General features: G+C 45.4%; 1 protein-coding gene across 1 annotated transcript in view; it reads left to right on the forward strand.

Annotated features, from left to right (window-relative positions):
* Positions 1 to 347: 347 nt before the first annotated feature.
* LOC118230656 (glypican-1-like) overlaps positions 348 to 20,242 on the forward strand; it is a 67,252-nt gene continuing 47,357 nt past the window's right edge. Inside the window, exon 1 of the mRNA XM_035423864.1 lies at positions 348 to 1,179. Within this exon, the coding sequence (XP_035279755.1) occupies positions 1,026 to 1,179 (154 nt within the window). The 5' untranslated portion in view covers positions 348 to 1,025. The remainder of the gene's footprint in view (positions 1,180 to 20,242) is intronic.

Below are 20,242 nucleotides of genomic sequence, written 5' to 3' on the forward strand. Positions count from 1 at the left end.
TTATTGCTGCTAAAGGTGCAATCAGTTATTAGGATTAAGGAAGCAATTACTTTTTCACGCGGTTTTGGGTGTTTTATAACCTTTGTCTAATATTACGTTTTGTCTGAAGATATGAAACCATTCAGTGTGACAAATAAGCAATAAGGAAATACGGAAGGGGGCAAATAGGCTTCTTTCTCAAGGCACTGTAGCCTATGTAGAGTCAGTGAATAGACAGGTCGGCAGAACACCCTGAAAACAGCCCCAACCTTAAAACCCCATTGAGTAGTGGCAAAAAATAACCCCCTCTATTGGCCGACCCGCTGGTTTGATTCAATTTCCTGCAGGGAAGCTCCTCAGAAAGCCTCGCGCAGAAACACGAACTCCATGCCCTGCAGGTGGTGTCTTCCCTTCTCCTTCACTTGTCCACAAGGCAGTGCCGCGAGAGCATCTCCGCAATAAAGCCGACTGGAAAACGCAACTACACTCACTCCTTGCGCTCTGGCACGTGCACCCAAATACCTTAACTGCAGCAGAATATCGTATTTCTGTGTTGGATTGCTCTTTCTCGTTTAATATCAAAACCCGTTTAATTTGATGTTGTATTGGCTCGTTTTTTTCTGTTGAATTGTATATGCATTTCGTTTTACATAATTATTTCCCCCTCTTCGCTTAGGCTATTTCACGTCCTCTCCAAAATAACAAAATTGTTGTCTGTATACTGGCATGATTCATTGCAACTGACGCATTTGAGTAACCTGATTCATTTGTATAGAGTGCGGAAGCAAAACTGCCTTTGGAAGGATTGAAACTCTTGCAGTCAGTCTCCGGATACACTTGCAATTCGTTTCAGATTTCAGAAGAACAGGCTGGTATTACATGTCCTCGACCACCGCTAGCTAGAGGCGTGCTGCAGCGCTTACCACCCCGTTACCGGACAGTCAGCCGAGCGGATGCCTCTCGCAGTTTAGGACTTTTCAATATTACTCTCACTTGTTCTCGGATTTGCACTTAACCGTGTGGTGGTCATTTCGCCCCCCTGTAAAATGGATATACTGTGGGCTTTTCTTTTTTGCGTCTTCATCGGTCCGGTTTTCGGGGACAATGTGAGCAGCAAAGCCCGCAGCTGTTCGGATGTCAGGCAGTTCTACAACGGCAAGGGTTTTAGCCTGAGCGGAGTTCCTCAGGCCGAAATATCTGGTAAGAGAAATTTTCATTCTGAAATCAATATTTTTCCCGTACAGTTTGGATTTTTTATTTATTTTTTGCTTAGTTAGGCTATATATTTTAATAGCGTCGCAGCCAATAACATTTGCTTGTATGACATGCCCATAATGTATTAGTATGTGTGCTTTAGTGTGCTATATCTCATTCGTTTATCAATCTGATTTTTTTCTGAATCTTGCTATAGGCACAGCATCCAGGAAAACTGTTTTTGCATCACCTCAGCTTGTCTCGTAGGTGCACCAACAGCTCCCACTCAAACTTTTCAGGATTGTTAAAATGAAATTATTACCCGAGACACATTTTCAAAACATTGTTCAACTCAGTGTGACGCATGCTTTAGGCTACTCTCGACTTTTGAGGCATCCAAATAACGCTAATACAAGCAGGAATCGTAATATTGCTTCTGCTCATAATGATGATGACGTTGTAATTAAAAAATGAAAGTAATAAATCGGCGTCAATCTTTTTTTTTTTTTTTTTTGTCGCATGAGACGAGTGATTGAGCCGAGATGTATTTGATATACGATTGGCACCTCCGCCATAGCACTGCTATGAGACTTATTGCAATTATTGTCAGGGAAGGCACAGACCACTTGTGCTCATGATCACATATTTGCACATCAAGGCAGTTCCCTCTCATTCTCTCTCCCAGTATATTACCCCGTGGGGCCTCTGGTCTTTCACGGCTTGCATACAAAAAGGTCTCTGGTAGTTGTCATGACAGTCTTCTTGGTCACTTTTAAAATATAAACTCTTTACATAGGCTACCAATCCAGTTAATAAAATGTGAATTCTCCAGGACATTTTGCACATTGCCAATGACAACAGACAAAATACAGTTGGATTGAAGAAGCTATTAGAAAATCACGATTTTCACACTTTTGTGTCCTGATCGGATACGTTCCGAGGGTTATTCACACTGGCTCGCGGCTAATTCATTTGAGCAGAAATGAGTCTGAGATCAATTCTGAGGGTTCTGTGAACTGTGGATTTTACAGCGCATTTACAAAAAGTTCCACTAGCCATGAGATATCTGCGTTTTTTTTTTGGTCCTCCTTTATTTCCAGACCGGCCAAGACACGTTTTCAGGCTGCTTCAATGCACGAGAACTTCACAGATGTGACGTCAGCGCAGGTCTCAGTGTCTGCTTTCAGGGAATTGATTCACAAACAAGGATTTACCGCAGATCACCTGCTGTCATCTCATGCAATTCCCTCATTTCTTAGAATAACTTTCTCACCGGTGCAAAGAAGCCACTGAAACGGGAGAGCCGTCATGCTGAACACACCCATTGTAATGACACAGAATGATCTTAATGATCATTTCGCACAACATTCTGTGTGAAAAGGTGACTCATCCGAACCTACCTTATCATTTTAACAGTCTGAACGGACTGATAAGTGGTCCTGTGAATGTCAGAATTTATCATGTCTGGGATTCTGCAAAGCTGCAGTGTCTATTCTGACCAAATTCTAATTTATATTTGAGCAAAAAAAAAAAAAAAAAAAAACCTGCACCATTGGTGCCAACAGACTGTCATTCAGTGAAACTAATTATTGATCTGACTTATCTACGCTATATTTTTAAAGCAGCTGCTTCAGAATTGCAGCACTGTTAAAACTATTGGTAAACCATAGAACATCAATCATTTGTTGGGATTGTCTTGAATCAGTTGTGTGTTATTCATTGGCTTTATTTTACTGCTGTAGTTAGATCTTTTAATGTCTTAGTTTCCCAATTTATTATTTTGAGAGTAAAATGTCTCAAGTGAGACATTCCAGAATGTTACTTGAGTTTGAAAAATTAAATGCAAAACCTAAAAAAAAAAAGATTGCCAGTCTGTGATTGGTTGTTCACAGATGGCTGCACAAAGATGACTCCACAACCCTTGCAACATGTGTGATGGTTTGTGGTGTATTTATATAACAATTTCTTATTCAGTTAGAATGTGTGCCACGGGTTATATATACACCTGTAAGCTCAATTTCTGCTGCAGTTGGCACACTAGAGGGATTCAGATCTGGATGAGAGCGTAGTTATTTCTGCACGGATGGAAGTGGCTTGATTGCGATGCCAAGGACATAGAAGATTGCAAGTTGACGAGGTAGAGGCTGGGAAGGTCATTCTATTCTTTCTCAGTAACACAGTGGAAGCCAACATATGCAGGATGCGATGAAGAGTCCATTCTAGTAAATCATTCAGAGGCCCTGTCATATCTTATTCATGACCATAACAGTGCATTGTGCACCACTGGCACTAAATTCATATTTTGAATCACATTCTGTTACACTCAGATATTATTATTAGTATTATTATTATTATTATTATTATTATTATCATTGTTATTATATAATGCATTATATAATAATAATTATTTATTCATCCAATGTATTTCCATACACTTCATTTCCCCACAGCAATAGTGAGTCATTTATCTGCTGCTGGGCATGTTGTCAGGTGACTGAGAATGAACTCATAGCACACCTTTTCCCCCATTTCATTCGCTGGCTCTGTGAACAGACTGCTGGTGTGTTGGCATGGCCATACATCCTAGGTGATGTCACACCGGACAGGGGGCAGGAATAGCATGCTGTTTGCCCTTTCACTCTCTTTTGGTTTTTTTTTCACTCACTTTCCCCCATCACTGCCTTTCGTTTTCCATGTCCTTCCACCCCTCTCTTTCTCTCTCATTTCCTCTCGGTTATGCCTCTCTGTCCTGCTCTCCTGCTGTCTGTCTCTTTTTTTTCCTCTATATTTCTCTCTATGTAACTTTCCTCCGTACTGTATCTGACTCCTCACAGCCTGCTTGAATTGGACATTTACATAGTGTCATAAATGGCATGTCTTTACTGTGTGTACAGCCTCCTTGTTATAGATAACACTGGTGGAATTGTGTAGTGCCGAGAAATACTGAAACATGGATCGGTACCAGGTTTATGTGCAGAATTGTTGGGGTTAGGATTCGGGTCATCCTAGATGAGTACTTGGGGAGCAGTACCATCCAGAGGCACAAGACTTATTCTGCAGCCCTGTGTTTGTAAACCTCCATTTATGTTTAGCCTTGCAGCCCTTGGTTTGAAATGTCTGTGCCCTTGGGCTCTCCTCCATGGTGCTTGTAAACAGGGCTTTAGAAAAAAAAAATCCCCACACTGTCTCCTCTGAGTCAGAGAAGTCTGAAAACACACCTATATTTCACCCCCCCTTCCCCTTTTCCTAATAAAGGACTCTGCAGTGCCTGCTGTCTGCATGCGAGTTCACATCAAAGGTTAGCCATTTTGCAGCGAGGGAGATTGTTTTGTCAATCAATGATAACCAGCTGATATTACACAGCTATTGAGCTCCCATTTGAGCCAAATGTCACTAATTCATCGCTGCTGGTATCCTGCGGTCTGCCAAACAGATGTCCGTCCCGCAGGAGCATTTTGGGCCGTTTTGTTGCTCAGCCAAGGCACGTGACCGTTGCCTAAATTAGTTTTCCTGATAAGACACCTCCTCGCTTCGCTATCGAGATTGTCTTTCCTCCTTTCTCTTTTTATCAGGCCGTCTTGGCAGTGATTAGCCAATATTGATTTTTTTAAAGGAGAGTGGTTCATTGGCTGTCAGACGCGTAAAACGCTTCAGTATTAAGCACTTTGTGCATTTGTCCAGGCGCAAAAGTATTTCTGAGTGACACGTAGGCCTGCGTCTGTACATTTTTGATGTGAACTTAATGAATGTGATCCCTCAATTTTGAAATGGAAGTTAGGAATCCTCGGTTTTTGTAATAATCCACAATACTCTTGCCATATTGTACAGTATTTGCACTTAAAATGTACTGTGCAAAAAATTTGTGAACGCTGATGTCAGTGAAGTCCCTGACTTTGTTCACAGTTATTCACACCTTTGTTCTTGTACCCTACTTGTTCCGGTGCTGTGATGTCACCAAGTTTCATAGTTGATTGGACGAGAGAGGGGAAGTGTGCTGGATAAGGAGATGTCAATTTGAAATCCATTAGCCTGGGTCTCTATTTGGTTATTCATCTCAGGAGCTGCTGTTACCACAGGGCTGTTAGCATGAAACGGAGAAGGCTGCGGAATGGCTAGCAATCTATATAACAGAACTGTGGTTCAGCAAATTATAATTGGCCAGAAATATGAGGGATTATGTGGTTGGAGACTGGTGGAGGTGGGACCACCATCGTTCTGTTCGTTATAAAATCATTTTTCCTTTTTTTTAAATGACCAATTCTGTTCTTTAAATCTTCTTTGCTAGCTTTTATTTATGTACTTGCATGTGGTTTTGAAAACTTCTTTCCCTTCTACTGGCATTCAGATGTTCTTAAATGAGATGATCAAACGATTGTCCAAACTGCCATGCAGATACACTGTTGGTAACAAATCCAGAATTAAATATAACTACATTATACAGCAGTGAATGAACTGAAAATGGTCTTCCCCCGTGTGAGGTTTTTGAGGAGGTCTCACTGTGGTCCAGCTATAGCCAGTCAAGAGCATTTGAGCCTGTGCATGTTTGAGAATCAACACAGTGCACACTAGTTGTATCAGTGCCCAGGTAGTCACTCTGAACACGGACACAGATCACATGACTTGGCTAACTGGTGCTTCCTGTGGAGTATAGCCAAATTCCAAAAACAGCACTAGCTTCGCCCCAAAAATTGACCCCTTGATTTGAACTACAGTGCTCCCGTCTCCCATCCAGCACCTCTGATGTCTTTTCTGTACCCTGTTCTACCGCGATTATGGGTGGGCAGTACGCTTATAATGCTTTTAAAAAAAAAAAAAAAAAAAAAAAGCAGTGACATTGAAGCGGTTTTGTGCTTCACCTCCACGCACCTAAAAGACCCGGGGGTTTGATTGCCTTTCAGTTGAGAAAAAGGGTAGAGAAAAAGGAACAGAGGAGCAGAAACGGAGAGAGAGAGAGCGGCCGAAAGTCATCGCAGCGGGGCCGCAGATCAGCGCGGCCTCTAATTAGTGTTAATTGGAGTTATGGCGCGATATGATCGGTAAGCACATGACTCACGAGGGCTGAGAAGCAGCCGACGTGATGAGAGCGAATCTGTCCGGCCCCCCGCTGCACATTTATCAGGGCTTTGCAGATAAGAGGGGCGCTCAGACTGTCTAACCCCCGCCCACGCGGCCCTCTGTGCCGAGGCTTTCGAGAGGCGATGGAGGACGCTCTCTGTGACGGTGGTGATAGTAGATGCCTAACTACAGCCCCTGGTTACACAGACCCACCACAAGCTGGCCATGGCTGTCTCACTGTCCACTTGTGCTGCTCTGCTGTTGTACAAGACCTGAAGTCGCTGCGCATTCCCGAGCCTGCTTGAAAGCTTTTGTTAACCGATTTGAGTCTTGTTGGTCCTGAGTCGGCCCAGACTACATGTCCCATCAGTCCTTGGAGCTGGTTAAATAAACTTTCCAGTGAGTTGTGCTACCATCGCTACCCCGTTACCTCAGACACCGTGTCTTTGACGCATGAATAGCTGTGCTTTGATTTGAGGTCGATACTGTGCGTACGCAAATTAGAGATGCACATTTAAATAACTTTGATATTCAAATATTCTCTGGCTCCCAAGGTTGAATATTTATTTAACTTGATGCAAACTTTTCCCTCCAAACAGTGCGTGTGTATGTGTGTCCTGTCTGTATAAACAATGACTCACTGCAGAGATTTGCATTTACTGACACTATCAGGCATGCAAATGGAAAATATTGATTAATTATATTTAGCTAATTAGTTTGCACTAGGTTCTTTGGCTTCCTTAATGAATACTGATAATAAGGAATAAAATGGTCCATTTCACTTTATATATTTTTTGTTAATTGAAAAGAATTTGCATACCAATCCAAGCAATTGATTGATCTCATTGTCCATGGTTTGAAGTTTGGTGTGTCACATTCTGTCTAATCCACAGTACAGACAGTAAACACACAGAGCTCACAGTGTCTCTGTGAGGCTGAAGTATGGCTCATCTGTGTCAAAGTACCATGGCTGTGCTCGGTTTATGTGCAGTTACAACGGTTCCAAAAGAATGTTCAGAATTCAGCAGAAAGCAAGAACGGTCATTAACATAGCCTGAACTGTTTGGTTACGCTGTCAACAGAATTAAAGGATTACAGAGGATAAACCGCAAACTACTGTTTTCTGCAACCAATGTCTTAAGGCGTGGCAGATGTCCAGTAATGAAATGAAATGCACTCCGGGGGCCTTATCCATTAACACCAGCGCTAATTCATTTTCCATTGTAAAATATGTAGGCCCCAGTGCTGAGGAATGCCTGCCGTGCCCTTGTGGTGCAGCCACACTTCATTATTTGTGGGCAGTGCGGTTGATAGGCCAGCAGTCCTTACCAATCGAGCTTAAGGATCGGTCTTTTAAAGTCAAAACCCACAGAAGCTTTGGAATGCAAAATCCCATCCTCCAAGAACTGTTTCACAGTTTTCCCCCTGGCATTTTTTAAAAAGGTTTTTGTTAATATAGTGAGTAAATGGCAGCAACAGTGGTGTTCAACTCCCACTCTACTTCCTTTTGGCCTTAAACGGGGAAATGGTCTGCCCATCGCACGGCAGTGATATTGGAAGCTGTTGGTTGGTGATTTTGTGACTGCAGGCTCTGAACACAGTGAGCTGCTTACCTGCCTTGTTTAAATATGTATGAATTTTAATCACATTTGCCTTCCCCCGGATTACCGAGAAATCGTCTACTTCTGCGGGGAGCGGGGAGATGGATGAGCGTGGATAAATAACGCCGCGCCGGTTGGTATCGGCAGCGATCGCTACGGTATCAGCGTTTCGCCCGTCTGAGCGCCGTTCTCATTAGCTCTCCGGCGCTTGGCAGCGCCTCTGTTCTCTTTTTCTGTTCGGAGGTGGGCTCAATTACCTGAAAATGTTTATTTTTTTTATTTTATTTTTTTTAAAAGCTCTGATCGAAGGTAGAAATTATGTAAAATTACAGCAACAGAGAGGCAGCTGTTATCTTGCAGACTGAAAATGTGTGTGGGGCCGGGTGTGGGGGGGTGGGGTTGCGAGGAGAGGCCGGTGGGATGAGCGGTTGGGGGGGGGGGGGGAGACGTGGTCTCTGAGCTACTCACTCCAGTGCATTCTTCGCCGCGTTAGGAGCGTTCACTCTTCAGCTGGAGTCCCAAGCGCGCTGACGGATCTGCAGAAGCGGATACTGAGTGCTGATCTGTGACCTTTCTGAACGGCGCGAATGACCGTCGTCGAAGAGCCGCGAGTGTGTTCCCCCGGTCTGGCCGTCTCGCGCGCGGTGACAGGCCGGCTTTCTCAGCCCCCCCGCCTCTGACCCGCCCGTTGGAATCGAGCCGGGGAGAGGGTGTCGGCAGCGTTCGTCAGGCGCGCGGAGCGGTCTCGCCGTGTCAGGAGTGCGCCGGCGTCCGTCGGCTCGGACCCTCGCGCTTCTCAGAGCTCACGGGGCCTCGTTAGCGCTAGCCCCCTGTCTCCGGCTCCATAAATACCGCGCGGGCTCTGGCTAGACTGGGCTGGGCGGGTTTGGACGGGGCTTGTGCTGGGCTCGCTGTTACCATAGCAGCCGTGCCCTCCCTCCCAGACAAAAGACCTTGAGGCAAGCCCCCGGACGTGGGCCACGCCCACTGCTAAACACCCTCCACCATCCACCGTTCGCTGTGCCCACTGCACCCACCCACCACCCACAGCCCACATTCCTGCCAAAACCCTGATCTCAGTGCATGTGGTTTTCAGAGCTAGGAGGTCCCTCTGCTTTGCACATATTAACCCTCTCTTTCACACACACACACACACACACACACACACACACACACATGCTCTTGTACACTCACACACGTGCAGAAAGCCCATCTAGCTCCCTCTCCTCCCGAGCTCTCTTAATCAGGCCTCCAGACCGGAACGTGTTCTCTCCGTCTCCGTGTGTCTGCCCAGCGAGGGGGGCCGGGGGATGGTGCTGACGAAGCACCCTGCCTCCACCTCCAGGGACGACCCAAGCATGATAATGCGCTTCACCGAGGATGGGCACAACACCGCAAAGATCCCGTCTAATCCACTGCAGGATTCCGTTTCTGTGCATCATCGAGGGAGGGATGAGAATTCTAATGCTCTGACAGATTCTGCATATGCATACATCTTATGCAGGAATCTTATGTTGCAGCACATACTCTACATTCAGTTCAGGGATTCAATAAGGGAATACTGCTTGAGCATTTTGGTACAGAGGTGACATTGTAAACCGGCTCCTCTGCGCCCACTCTGACATGCAGTGAGTGGCATGCCGCGTGCCAGAGGAGCATGCAAATGGGACAAGGCGTACATCGCAGGTAGTCAGTCAAAGTGGCGCTTTGCCTGTGATAGAGATGGGGGACTTTGCCTCGTCGCTGCCTTTCATCCCGGGGAGTTATTTTTATCTTGTAGCAGATGAAAGCACACGTGCTGGGCAAACAGCGGGAGAGGAGGCGATCAGTCAGACGTGCGCGGGGTCGCAAACGAAGCCCGCGCAGGCGCGCTGCGGGGGAGGGAGGGGGGGGGGGGGGAGATGGGGTGCGCGTGCCGTTCCCCTGAGCGCGGCGAACCCTCCTCGCAGCGTGGGCTTTGTGCAGCCCCTCCTCTCCGCTTCGATACGCTCAGACGCGCAGGAAGGCTCCCTAAACGCACGCGGACGGCGGGCGGACTGTGGGAGGGGAGGGGCAGCTGGGTGAGCGTTTGGGGTGAGCCAGGCTGTGGGGAGGAGAGAGGGGGGCGGAGCCGCTGTCCAGCTGCCGGATACAGCACACCCATGGGACGACTACAGCCCTGCGTCTCATCAGTCACTACAGGAAGTGTGGGAGACTATAGGCCACACAGGGGCTGTGAGCTGCTCTCTTACCTCTCACACAAAATAAGCGCACACACATGCACACACACACACACATAATCAAAACTGCAATCACACATAAGCACATACATACACACACACACACTGAAACTGAACAGCTCACCCACATTAGTGGCATTCCCTAATTTTAGACAGCACTTTAAGGTCATTCATATGATGTGATATCTACTGGTATGATAATAAAAAAGTGTTTGGTTTCTGTGTAGCCAAGTAATTAAAATGCCAAAGGATTTCTTTACCACAAATTTATCACACATTAGGCTATCTCAGCATATGAATTGTCTCAGTTAAGCTGATGATTGGCAATTCTAATTACATGTGTGAATAAGAACGAAAGTGTTATTTACTGAAAGTCAAAACATGCCTTTCATACTGTGTGGAGTAGAGAATATGACCCTTATATGAAATATGAAAATTGTGGCTGTCCAGTAACTGAGAAAATAGACTGGGATAAAGAAAGATTAAGATGTCTTAAACCATGTGATTTTTTTTAAATGTCCTGTTGTGAAATTCATCACATTTTCATTTTTGCGCTCTGTAGGCCAGAAATTCCAAATGCAAAGCAACTCGCAAATTAGCGACCGCGCGTCCTGTCAGATTAAAACACTGATTTACGTGGAGCTGAAAACCACAGCGCGGATGATAAAGTTTTTCCTTGGCACCCCGGCGGTTTCCTCCGTGCTAAGCGACTCTCGGTGGAGCCCTGGCACCCGCGTCGCTAAGGCGCGTACGGGCGTAACACTTCAAGGTGATTAGCGAGAGCCGCGGTTTCGAGCGCGGGAGCGAAGGCGCGAAGCGCTTCCCGGGTGTCGATCTGTCTGGCGAGGGCGCGAGACTCGTCTCCTGCGGGTCGGTGGCGGTAGCTGGCGGCTCTGTAAATTCGGCTGCGGCTCTCTTCCCCCCCACCCCCACCCCCCACCGTTGCTGTAATTAAAAAGTAAATCAAACGGCAAAAAGAAGTCATCTGCCCGATTTCCAGCGGTGTCTTCTCGGTGTCTTTTTGGCTGAAAGGAAAAGAAAGCAGAAAGTAGATCAGGCCTAATGCTCCCCCGTCACTGAGGGGCCTGTCTGAGACGGAGTAAAGCACTACCATTAAAGGAAATGTCAGAGGAATGCAGACATCGGTCCTAAGCCTGTGCTTTGGCTGCACCTGCTGTAATGTTGCCCTGTGGGTGACGTAGGGCAGTCTGCACAGGTTAAGCCGAAGCCCGACAGAGCATTAGCCATTGTTGTTTTCTTTTTTTTTTTTTTTTTCAAGGCGTGGTTTTATTTTTGTGCATGTGGGTTTGACTCACTGGGACTGTGATGGAGAACAGGAGCACATCCAAATGAGTAGGAACACTCCCTCTCTGATACTGCAGCCTGGTCCTCCAATGAATAGAATACTGCTCTTCAACAGTGATACTGCAGAGTCTGATGAGATCTGGTTGGCGTGACATGATTGGTCAGCGCGAGCGAGGATGCGAGCATCAGGAGATGTTGGGAGACGTACCTAACATGCATACAGAAGAACTGTTAGCATAGAATCTATGTGAGGCGCAGTGACTGGACTGGGTTTGTTTTTGTGTTTGTGTGTTCAGATGGTAAAAGGAGCAGCTCTCTCTGCATCTTTATTTTCCTCCTGTCTCTTTCACTTTCTCTTTTTCTTGCTCTTTCCATACTCCTGTGGCGTCTGCCCTCATGAATATTTCACAATGCCCAAACAAACCCAGCATTGTGTTGGGCGGCGTGTAAGTGTACGTTTCTGTGTTTGCATGCCTGTGCAGTTCTGGTAGTCATGCTGCATAGGTCTTACCTGGGGTGAGCTGGGTTGGGTTTGGGGTGGGGGGGGGTGGGCGGTGATCTGAGATTGATAGTGGGCCTGCGCTTGGGATTGGGGTGTTTAAAAATTTGGATTTGGGAGGTTGGTGTTGGGTAACAGGCCTGCATTTTGATGGGGGTGGAGGCTTGGGATGATGTGCAGGAAGTGTGGGTTTAAAAGCCCCTCACCATAAATCATTCATGCAGTCTGAAGCCTTCATCCTCAGGGAAAGGCTCCTGTTGTTGGGACGAAGGAGGCCAGACAGCTTCCAAGTCTTCTCACTCTTTCTCTTTTATTGTCTCTCTCTCTATCTCTCTTTCTCTATATATATCTACCGCTTTTCAATTCTCTCTCTTGCTGTTAATGTCTGTCTAATCCTCTCTAGTTCTTTAGTTCTTTCCATATTTTAACCCCTCATTTTTTCTCCTCCTGTTTCACTCCCAATTTCCGATCATCTGAGTATACTGATGGTCCTCTGACACATTCTTGTCCCCCATTTTATTTTATTCTATTATTATTCCATCTATCCATCTCTGCTGTCTTTAGATCTGCAGTCCCTCTTTCTGTAGATCCCTCTGTCTCTGCTTTTCTCTCTGTGGCCTCAGACTCTTCTGCTCCAGATCCAGAGGCATTAAAATGCATCCAGCCTCCAAACTGGCAATTTACTCAATGTAGTTTGTGATACGATGTTGTTTCATTGAGGCATAATGGGTATTATTATTATTATCGTGGGTGCAAATTATTGTCAGACAGTTCTCTGGTTGTTTTAATGAGGTGGTAAAATACTGTTTCCCTAATGAAAAATTCTCAAAAGCTAGAAAAAAGAGGCAGTTTGATGCTAGAATAGAACCAACAGAAATCCAATAGAAATCAACAAAGAGCAGAGCACAATGAGGCCTTCTGTGAAAGGAGGTATTTTCATCTTCTCCATGGTGTGTGGGCTGTGGGCTGGATTTGTCACCTGGGTCACTGGACTTTGTCTTCACAATCAAATGTAGTCAGACCGATAATATTTGAGAAATAGAATTGCATAGATGTTTAAATAAAAAAAGAAAGAAATGAATAAATAACCAGAGGAAAAACTGAGACGGTCTGAGATTCGGCCAGCCTGCAAATTGAATTGGTTCCTGGCCGTGAAACAAGGTTGTGGCATCCTGCTCAGACTGGAGCGCGTCCCTCCACGAAATTAGGCAGCATGGAGGATTTTGGGGGGGCGGGGGATGGGGGTGATGGGGGGCTGGAATGTGAGTCAGCCATGACGTCAAACAGAGGAGAAGAGGTTGACCGGATTCACCCAGAAAAAGAGGTGCCTGTCGACATGGTTCTCCTTCCTGTGGTTTTAATGAGCGGATGGGTTGTTCGGCTTGCCGCCTCAGTCTCTCCTGCCGCCTCAGTCTTTCCTGTCTCCCCTTGACCACGCTTGGCTGACTGCAGCTGCTGCGTGCGTCACTCAGCACCGCACCACCCTCTTACTGTATCACGTAGCTGTGTGAACTCACTCTCTGTTGCACCTCCCTATTGATTTTTACCTGATATCAAATGAGTTCCTTGCTTATAAATTGGCCAAATTTTTACTGTTCTAATTTTAATGTTTTAATGTTCAAACGCTGCTCTGAAATACTGAATGTACGTTCGGCCAATTGACAGCTCCCTGCAGTAGGGAGTTTAGAGTGAGGCCAAAGCTGACCCAGGTGAACAGAAGACTGTGAGCCGTATTCAGACATAGGGTTTCCCATTCTCATGCCATCTCGCATGCCGGTTCTGCCTGCGGTGTCTGATTGGCTATTTGGAATGAGAGGGCGGGACTTATCAGGCTGATGCCAAATCAATACTGGCACACTTCATTAGATTCAAGAGGTTGGAGGGTCATAATCTTTTTAGACCGGTGTAATGAGGTACCTAATTCCCCTCGATTTGATCCTCCAAGGAACTTTATGGTCTGGATAATGACTATACAGTGAGGTACAGGAATTCACCTTCTAACCCTCAATGTGTGACATCCACCTGAGCACTGCAATTAGTTGTAATTTGGCATTTGTTTCAATGGGGCATAGTTAGGTTTCCAGATTTGGATTTTAGCATGTGCTTCACAGGAAGTTTTAGCGATGAGGTGCATTGCATTGAAAGATAACCTACTGAATACATTAGAAAAAAAACAAGGTTTCGAAAAATCTCTTGAATCAGGTGCTTGATGAACCTGGGGACTGGCGTATTTCCGTTGAAGGAATCCTATGGTTCTGCAGCCCTTTGAAACATACCGCACCTTCATCCCACCCGTGCCCTGATATGAATTTCGTGTTTGTAACAAACGAAGATGGATATTGCTCCTGACTGGCTTGGGGGGACCCATCCTCTAAACCGCATTCGATTGCAGCTGTGTCAGGTATTATACTTGCTCTCGCTGATCAGCTAAGTGCTAACGTTCCATTACTGTACCATAAATACCAAAGAGCGAGTGGGTTGTTAATGTCTTTTTTTTTAAAAGATTATTATATAATATTTTTCCTTTCATATAAATACTGGCAGTCTGTGCTCCTCTCTGGCTCTACTCTACTATAGTTCACTGAAGGACTGTAGAAAATGAAGAAAGCTGGTTATTTGATCATGTGAATACTTGACCATGATTTGGTTACTGATTTTAATGTTTAATATGACATCAGTAGTCAATTACTGTGGTATGTATGCAACATTTGTTAAAAAGAGACAAAGAAAAAGGCAGTTACTTTTTTTGCATTAATATTCATGAAGTAGAGGCTATGAAGTCCAGCTCAGTCTCCAGGCTCATGAACACCTGCTGTAAAGTGGTGGGCAGAGTTATATTTATTCGGTAGTATTTGCTTGTACCACCCTAGTACTCCATCTCTCTTTCTGTTGGATCTTCATAAGAATGTAAATTCAGCTAGGCTGAAATTTCATGGCTAATTTATAGCTCAAACATGACAACCCACAAACAAGCATGTTCATGTTCAATCGAATGTCTGTCTGAAGACTCAGTATTTGGAATAGTAATTCCTGTCGAAGCTTGAAAATAGTCAGCCCTTTTCACCTCATTCGCAAGGACTAAGGACCCCATACTGCGACAACTGCACGAAGTGTGTAGATGTAGAGCTTAAGGTAAAATAACAGCCCCGGGTGCCCTTGAAGGCATTTGTTTGAATTCAGTGCTTTAAGCTCACGGTATAAGAAAGAGCTTAGAGCTTAGAGAGGTAGAATCTCTTCATTTCAACTAGCGATCAGCTCTCTGAGTAGGTTCAATATGTGTCAACATATGTACTGTAAGTACTTTTTTTTTCAGAAAATGTGATGTAACAGGAAATGAACTATGGGATGAGATTTAATTTAACAGGAAGGGCTGATTGCAGAATGCAGCAGTCCCACACAGTGGCTGCCTAAGGCCAGCAGGGGATTGTGAGTATCCTTGATTTAATCCGGTTTTGTAAAGTCTCATTCAGAACCTTAGAGCACGAGCGGACCCCCTCCGCATTGGGCCAGTCCACGGCTGATTGAGAAGGCCCTGTAAATGCAGTGAAGCCTTATTGCACTGGCCGTGGCCCTCTGAGGAGAGGACAAGTCCCCGTGCCCTATTCCTTCGGCTTCTTGCGTTTGAAGCATTCTAGATATCAGTGTAGAAATGGCAAGCCTAAGATATGCAAGAGAACAATGAAAAAGTATGATATATTCCACAATATTATATTACAGCGTATAAAGTAGCACACACAATAATTGATTCATTTTGGAGTATATAAAGTACAGTATAATGGGGCTCTAATGGAAATAATTTAATGGATTGTACCCTAATTAGGTTTCATAAGGTCTGCACAGCTGTGGAGGCAGTAGGGTGCGGGGCTGGGGGGTATATGGGAGACAGGGAGGGGCTAAAGATTATGTCATTAATACGGCCTGGTAACTGTGTTTACCTTGGGATTTGGACGTCTTTAAGAAATTGCATTTCCCAGGAATGTCAAGGTCATAATCCCTCTCTAAGTAGAATGTTCCCCCCAGACCTTTCTAAAGTGAAACGCTTTCATTAACCACGCCTGGGGCAGCCTTCCCTGGATTTAGCCGTGACTGGCTTAGGCTTATTATATTTCTAGGACAGTGAAGCCTTGTAATTATATTTCTTTTTCTTGTAAAGAAATACTGAAGATATAGGGCAGCATTTCTGTCATGCTACAAAAAATATTATCCTCAGCGCATTAGCATTTTCAGGAGACACAAATGCATCTATTGAAAACATCATGTGACGGTATTTTTTGCGGTCCTTTATCTAGAGCAACCTGAAAAGCATTTTTTTTTAACACACTGATTAATAAACACCACCATTTTTCATGTAACTGTAACTGTTATTTGAACAATGCTGGTGTGATTTGGTTACAATGGGCTTGAAACCCTGAATCTTCAAGTTAAGAGTCTAGAGATCTGTACTACATGGCCAAAAGTATGTGGACACCTGACATCCAACATCTCATCCAAAATTATGGGCATTGACATGGAGTTGGTCCACCCATTGCTGCTATAACAGGCTTTATACTAGATGTTGGAGCATTGCTGCAGGGTTTTGCTTCCGTTCAGCCAGAAGAGGTCGAGCACTGATTGGGCAATTAGACCTGGCTTGCAGTTGGCTTTCCAACTGATCCCAAAGGTGTTGGATGGGGTTGAGGTCAGGGCTCTGTGCAGGCCAGTCAAGTTCTTCTGCACCGTTCTCGACAAAATCATTTTATATGGACATCGCTGTGTGCCCGGGGGTATTGTCATACTGAAACAGGGAGGGGCCTTCCCTGAACTGTTGGGGAAGCACAGAATCCTACAGAATGTGATTGTATGCTGCAGCATTAAGGTTTGCCTTCACTGGAACTAAGGGGCCAAGCCCAAACCATGAAGAACAGCCCCAGACCAAGGAGTGTCCACATACTTTTGGTCATATAGTGCATCACAAGCTCTAAGTGACTGCGTGGCTAGATAGACAGAATGAAAGAGAAAAACGGACAGCACTCACGAGAATACAATACACTATTGTTCTGTTGCATCCATGTATGAGGGCACGATATGCACAAACATTTTGGCCTAAGCCTTCCTCAGTGTACTGAATGTGCCAAAAAAATAACACTTATATGGAACAATCATGACATACACTGAAAACCTGGGAACCATTGGCATTGTTAGGCTGAGAGATATAACCTTTTTCAATATTACAAGGGTTCAATAATCAGTTTTTCTGATTGTACATGATAATGAGATTATCCTCTGTGCTGTGCTGTATTATAGGCTACATAAGTATAATAGTAAAACAAACAAAATGAAAAAGATATATACAGTATATGTTTTCTCTTGGGAAGTCGCAGCACTTTGCTCTTTCTGTTAGCGTGTGGTGCTCTCTCCCTGCTCCTTCTCACAGCGTTTCTGTAGAGTTTGTCATGCTGCCAGTTGGCCCAAGTGTCGCAGCTAAGATATGTAGGTATTTCTGCATAAATAATATTTCCCTGGGTTTGGAGTTCCCTGGAGTTGCGTTGTTGATTTATTTTATGTTTTTTTTTTTTCTCAGTACCACCAAATCAAGGCACTGAAAATGGTCGAATCGCATCGATGTTTCTGATTTAAACAATTTTTTTTCAAGTAAATGCTTCCATATTTCTTTCTGTTTCAGGACCACCAACTTTCGTTCAACCCATCTCTCTTTGTCTTGATATGCGATGTGGGAGGAACATGTCCTTTGCATAACGGCTCTCTTCAGTTCAATGTTGTTGTGTTCTGACGACATGAAAGAAATGCAATTTCTTTTTCAAAGTATTTTTTGATTTTTAGCTGATGGTTGTCGTAGAACAGTATACCATCCCAGCCAACACAAGTACACTTGGGGATTCATATAGAACACTGGGCCTGAAGTCATGGCCAGCACAAGCAATGAGAATAGATTGAGAAGAGGGGGGCAGTGCCCTCCAGGAAGGAGATGACTGATGTCACTTTCTCCTCATTGAGGAACGCATCCTCTCACAAGGACAAATCTATAAAAGTGAGAGAGTGTAATGTTCGACCAGGCCTCGTACGGTGCGATTCGTGGCCTCCGAGCGCGTGTCTGGAAAACTCAAACTGTGGGCCATGGCTCAAATCCACTGGGGCGGGGCAGAGTGGGGGAAGAGGCAGGGTCAGGGCCAGGAACAGGGTCTGTGTGTGGGGTGGTGGTTAGCATGTATGACTAACGGTGTACTGTTGTTATGGGAACCAGTGTGATGCCATCCCCGGAACTTGCTGTGGCTTTCATCTGACCAGACCCAGAGATTCATGGGAACCGCAGTTGGGTTCCTCTGTGTTTAGATTGCTCGTCATATTTTTGTGCCTGCCGCCATTATTAAACACCTGCGGTCCTCCACAGGCCGCCGTGGGCCTGCAGGTGTGTCACCTGGGCCCGGCGCTGCGATTAGCGGACTCTGATCTCAATGCGCCAGCGAGTCGGCGTGGTTTGGTGCAGGTGCGCGTGCTTTTCAGGTTTCGTGACCCCTGAAGCGGTTTCCATGGCACCCTGTGTTTTTCACTTTCTCAGTGTGCAAGTGCCCGTAGCTGGCCTCCAGGTGTGTTGGCACAGCGTTGAAATGGGCGTGTATTTTAAGGCTTGTTACTCCTCACCTGCGTTATCACTGTCATAAATAGCCGATTACTGGAGCCCTCCTACACACATGCACCTGCAGAATGTTCTGCTTGCATGCAATCTGTGCTCAGATGGACATTTCATGTGCAAAAAGATTCAGTCATGTTTAAGAAAATTGATCATTTCAGTTTGCTCATTTCATTCGGCTTGCAAAACAGTTTTCTGATTTTATTGAAAAATGTAAAAATGTCTTAAACATACACCAGCGTTTGTGCTGGCATTAAGTATAGTTAACCACTAGCTTGCTTGTTTATGACCTGATTCAAATAAATTGCATATGAAAGGCTATTATCCCATTTAAGTTGTATCCTGGGAGTCTAATTGACAAGGTGCATAAATACTTAAAAATGCATTTAATGGGTTCGTCTTTGCTCTAAAGATAAAAGGCGTACTGACATGCATCACGACTCAGTTACACAATTTACAATACCACCACAGGGAGGGCAGTTCCATTAACACATGTTGATCACGACTCTGCCTTCTCCTGTGGAGAACATAAAGACCAAACTCTGCCATCCGATACCATCTGGAACACGCAGGATCACGGCTTTTGAAGTAAAAAACTAAACAGGGACTGCCACCGAATAAATACGAATAGAGATAGATACAGAGAGCCAAAACTGTGAAGGAGCGAGTCAGATAGGGAAAGAGAGAGGGACCGAGATATATGGTGGAGAGAATCTGCGTATAGGAAGTGTAATATGTGATTTTTATCGTTTCATTTTCAACCCTTTCCCATGGTATTTGTTCTTATGTAAAGGAAAGGAAATCGAGGGAAAATCCCGTTCTCTGTAAAGATCAAAAGCTGCACGATTTGACAAGATCTCTTCGCGGGTAGCGGCGCTGGCTGACGGACCTCCAGTCAATTGAAAAATGAGTCTTTTTGTCCATTCACTTCACCCGGGGCAGGGATGGCCGGGGAGGGCTGGGCTGGGGTGGGGAGGGGTCGGGGGGGTCGCACAAAGGGGGCCATTGTGGTGACTGTGTCGAGGGCCAGGGGTGAGATAACGTCAGATGAGTGCTGGCTGTTACCACACAAACCGCCCCCCCACCCCCCTCCTCCCTCCCCCCACACTCCTATCATGCCAGTGTTACTTGCGCTCCCAGACAGCCCGGGATCAAGAGGCCCCTGCCCTCGGACGAAGACACCGCCAATCAACGACCCATTTATTACCTTCATCTGAGCTGCAGATAGCAGACTGAGGGATAGACGCCAGGGCCGAAGGTCTGACTCGACTCTGGCTGGCTGGCATGCGTACGGCGATAACCATCGCCTCCCCGAGAGGCTGCCGCATCGCTCTAATGAGGGTTTTGATCGGTGTAACGACAGCTCCTAATACCGTCTTTGTCCTGTGGGAGCGCGGTGCATTCGAAATTGAGTGAGCTTGCTGAGAAGTACTGCATGACGAGTGTGTGAAAAGTTGGATTTATTTAAACATGCTGTGCGGAGGACATGTTATTTAACAAGCAAATAGTATGTTTATTCACTGGCATGGCACTGCAGGGCCTTAAGAGAAGTCCAGGGGGCGCTGTGGAGCACTCCAATTTTTCCATAGGTTGTGCTAAAGCTCAACCGACAGTTGAATCCAACCTTTCCCACATATCTAAAATGGGGTCCTTTAGCAGTCACCAAATATATTTTCTGTGCCTACTCCCATTTGGTACATTGAGGTGCGTAACTGAGACAACGCTGTCATACTGTATACAGTCTAGCACCTCAATATAGCTG

Source organism: Anguilla anguilla, chromosome 6, assembly GCF_013347855.1.
Source record: "Anguilla anguilla isolate fAngAng1 chromosome 6, fAngAng1.pri, whole genome shotgun sequence".
Classification (NCBI taxonomy): Eukaryota; Metazoa; Chordata; class Actinopteri; order Anguilliformes; family Anguillidae; genus Anguilla; species Anguilla anguilla.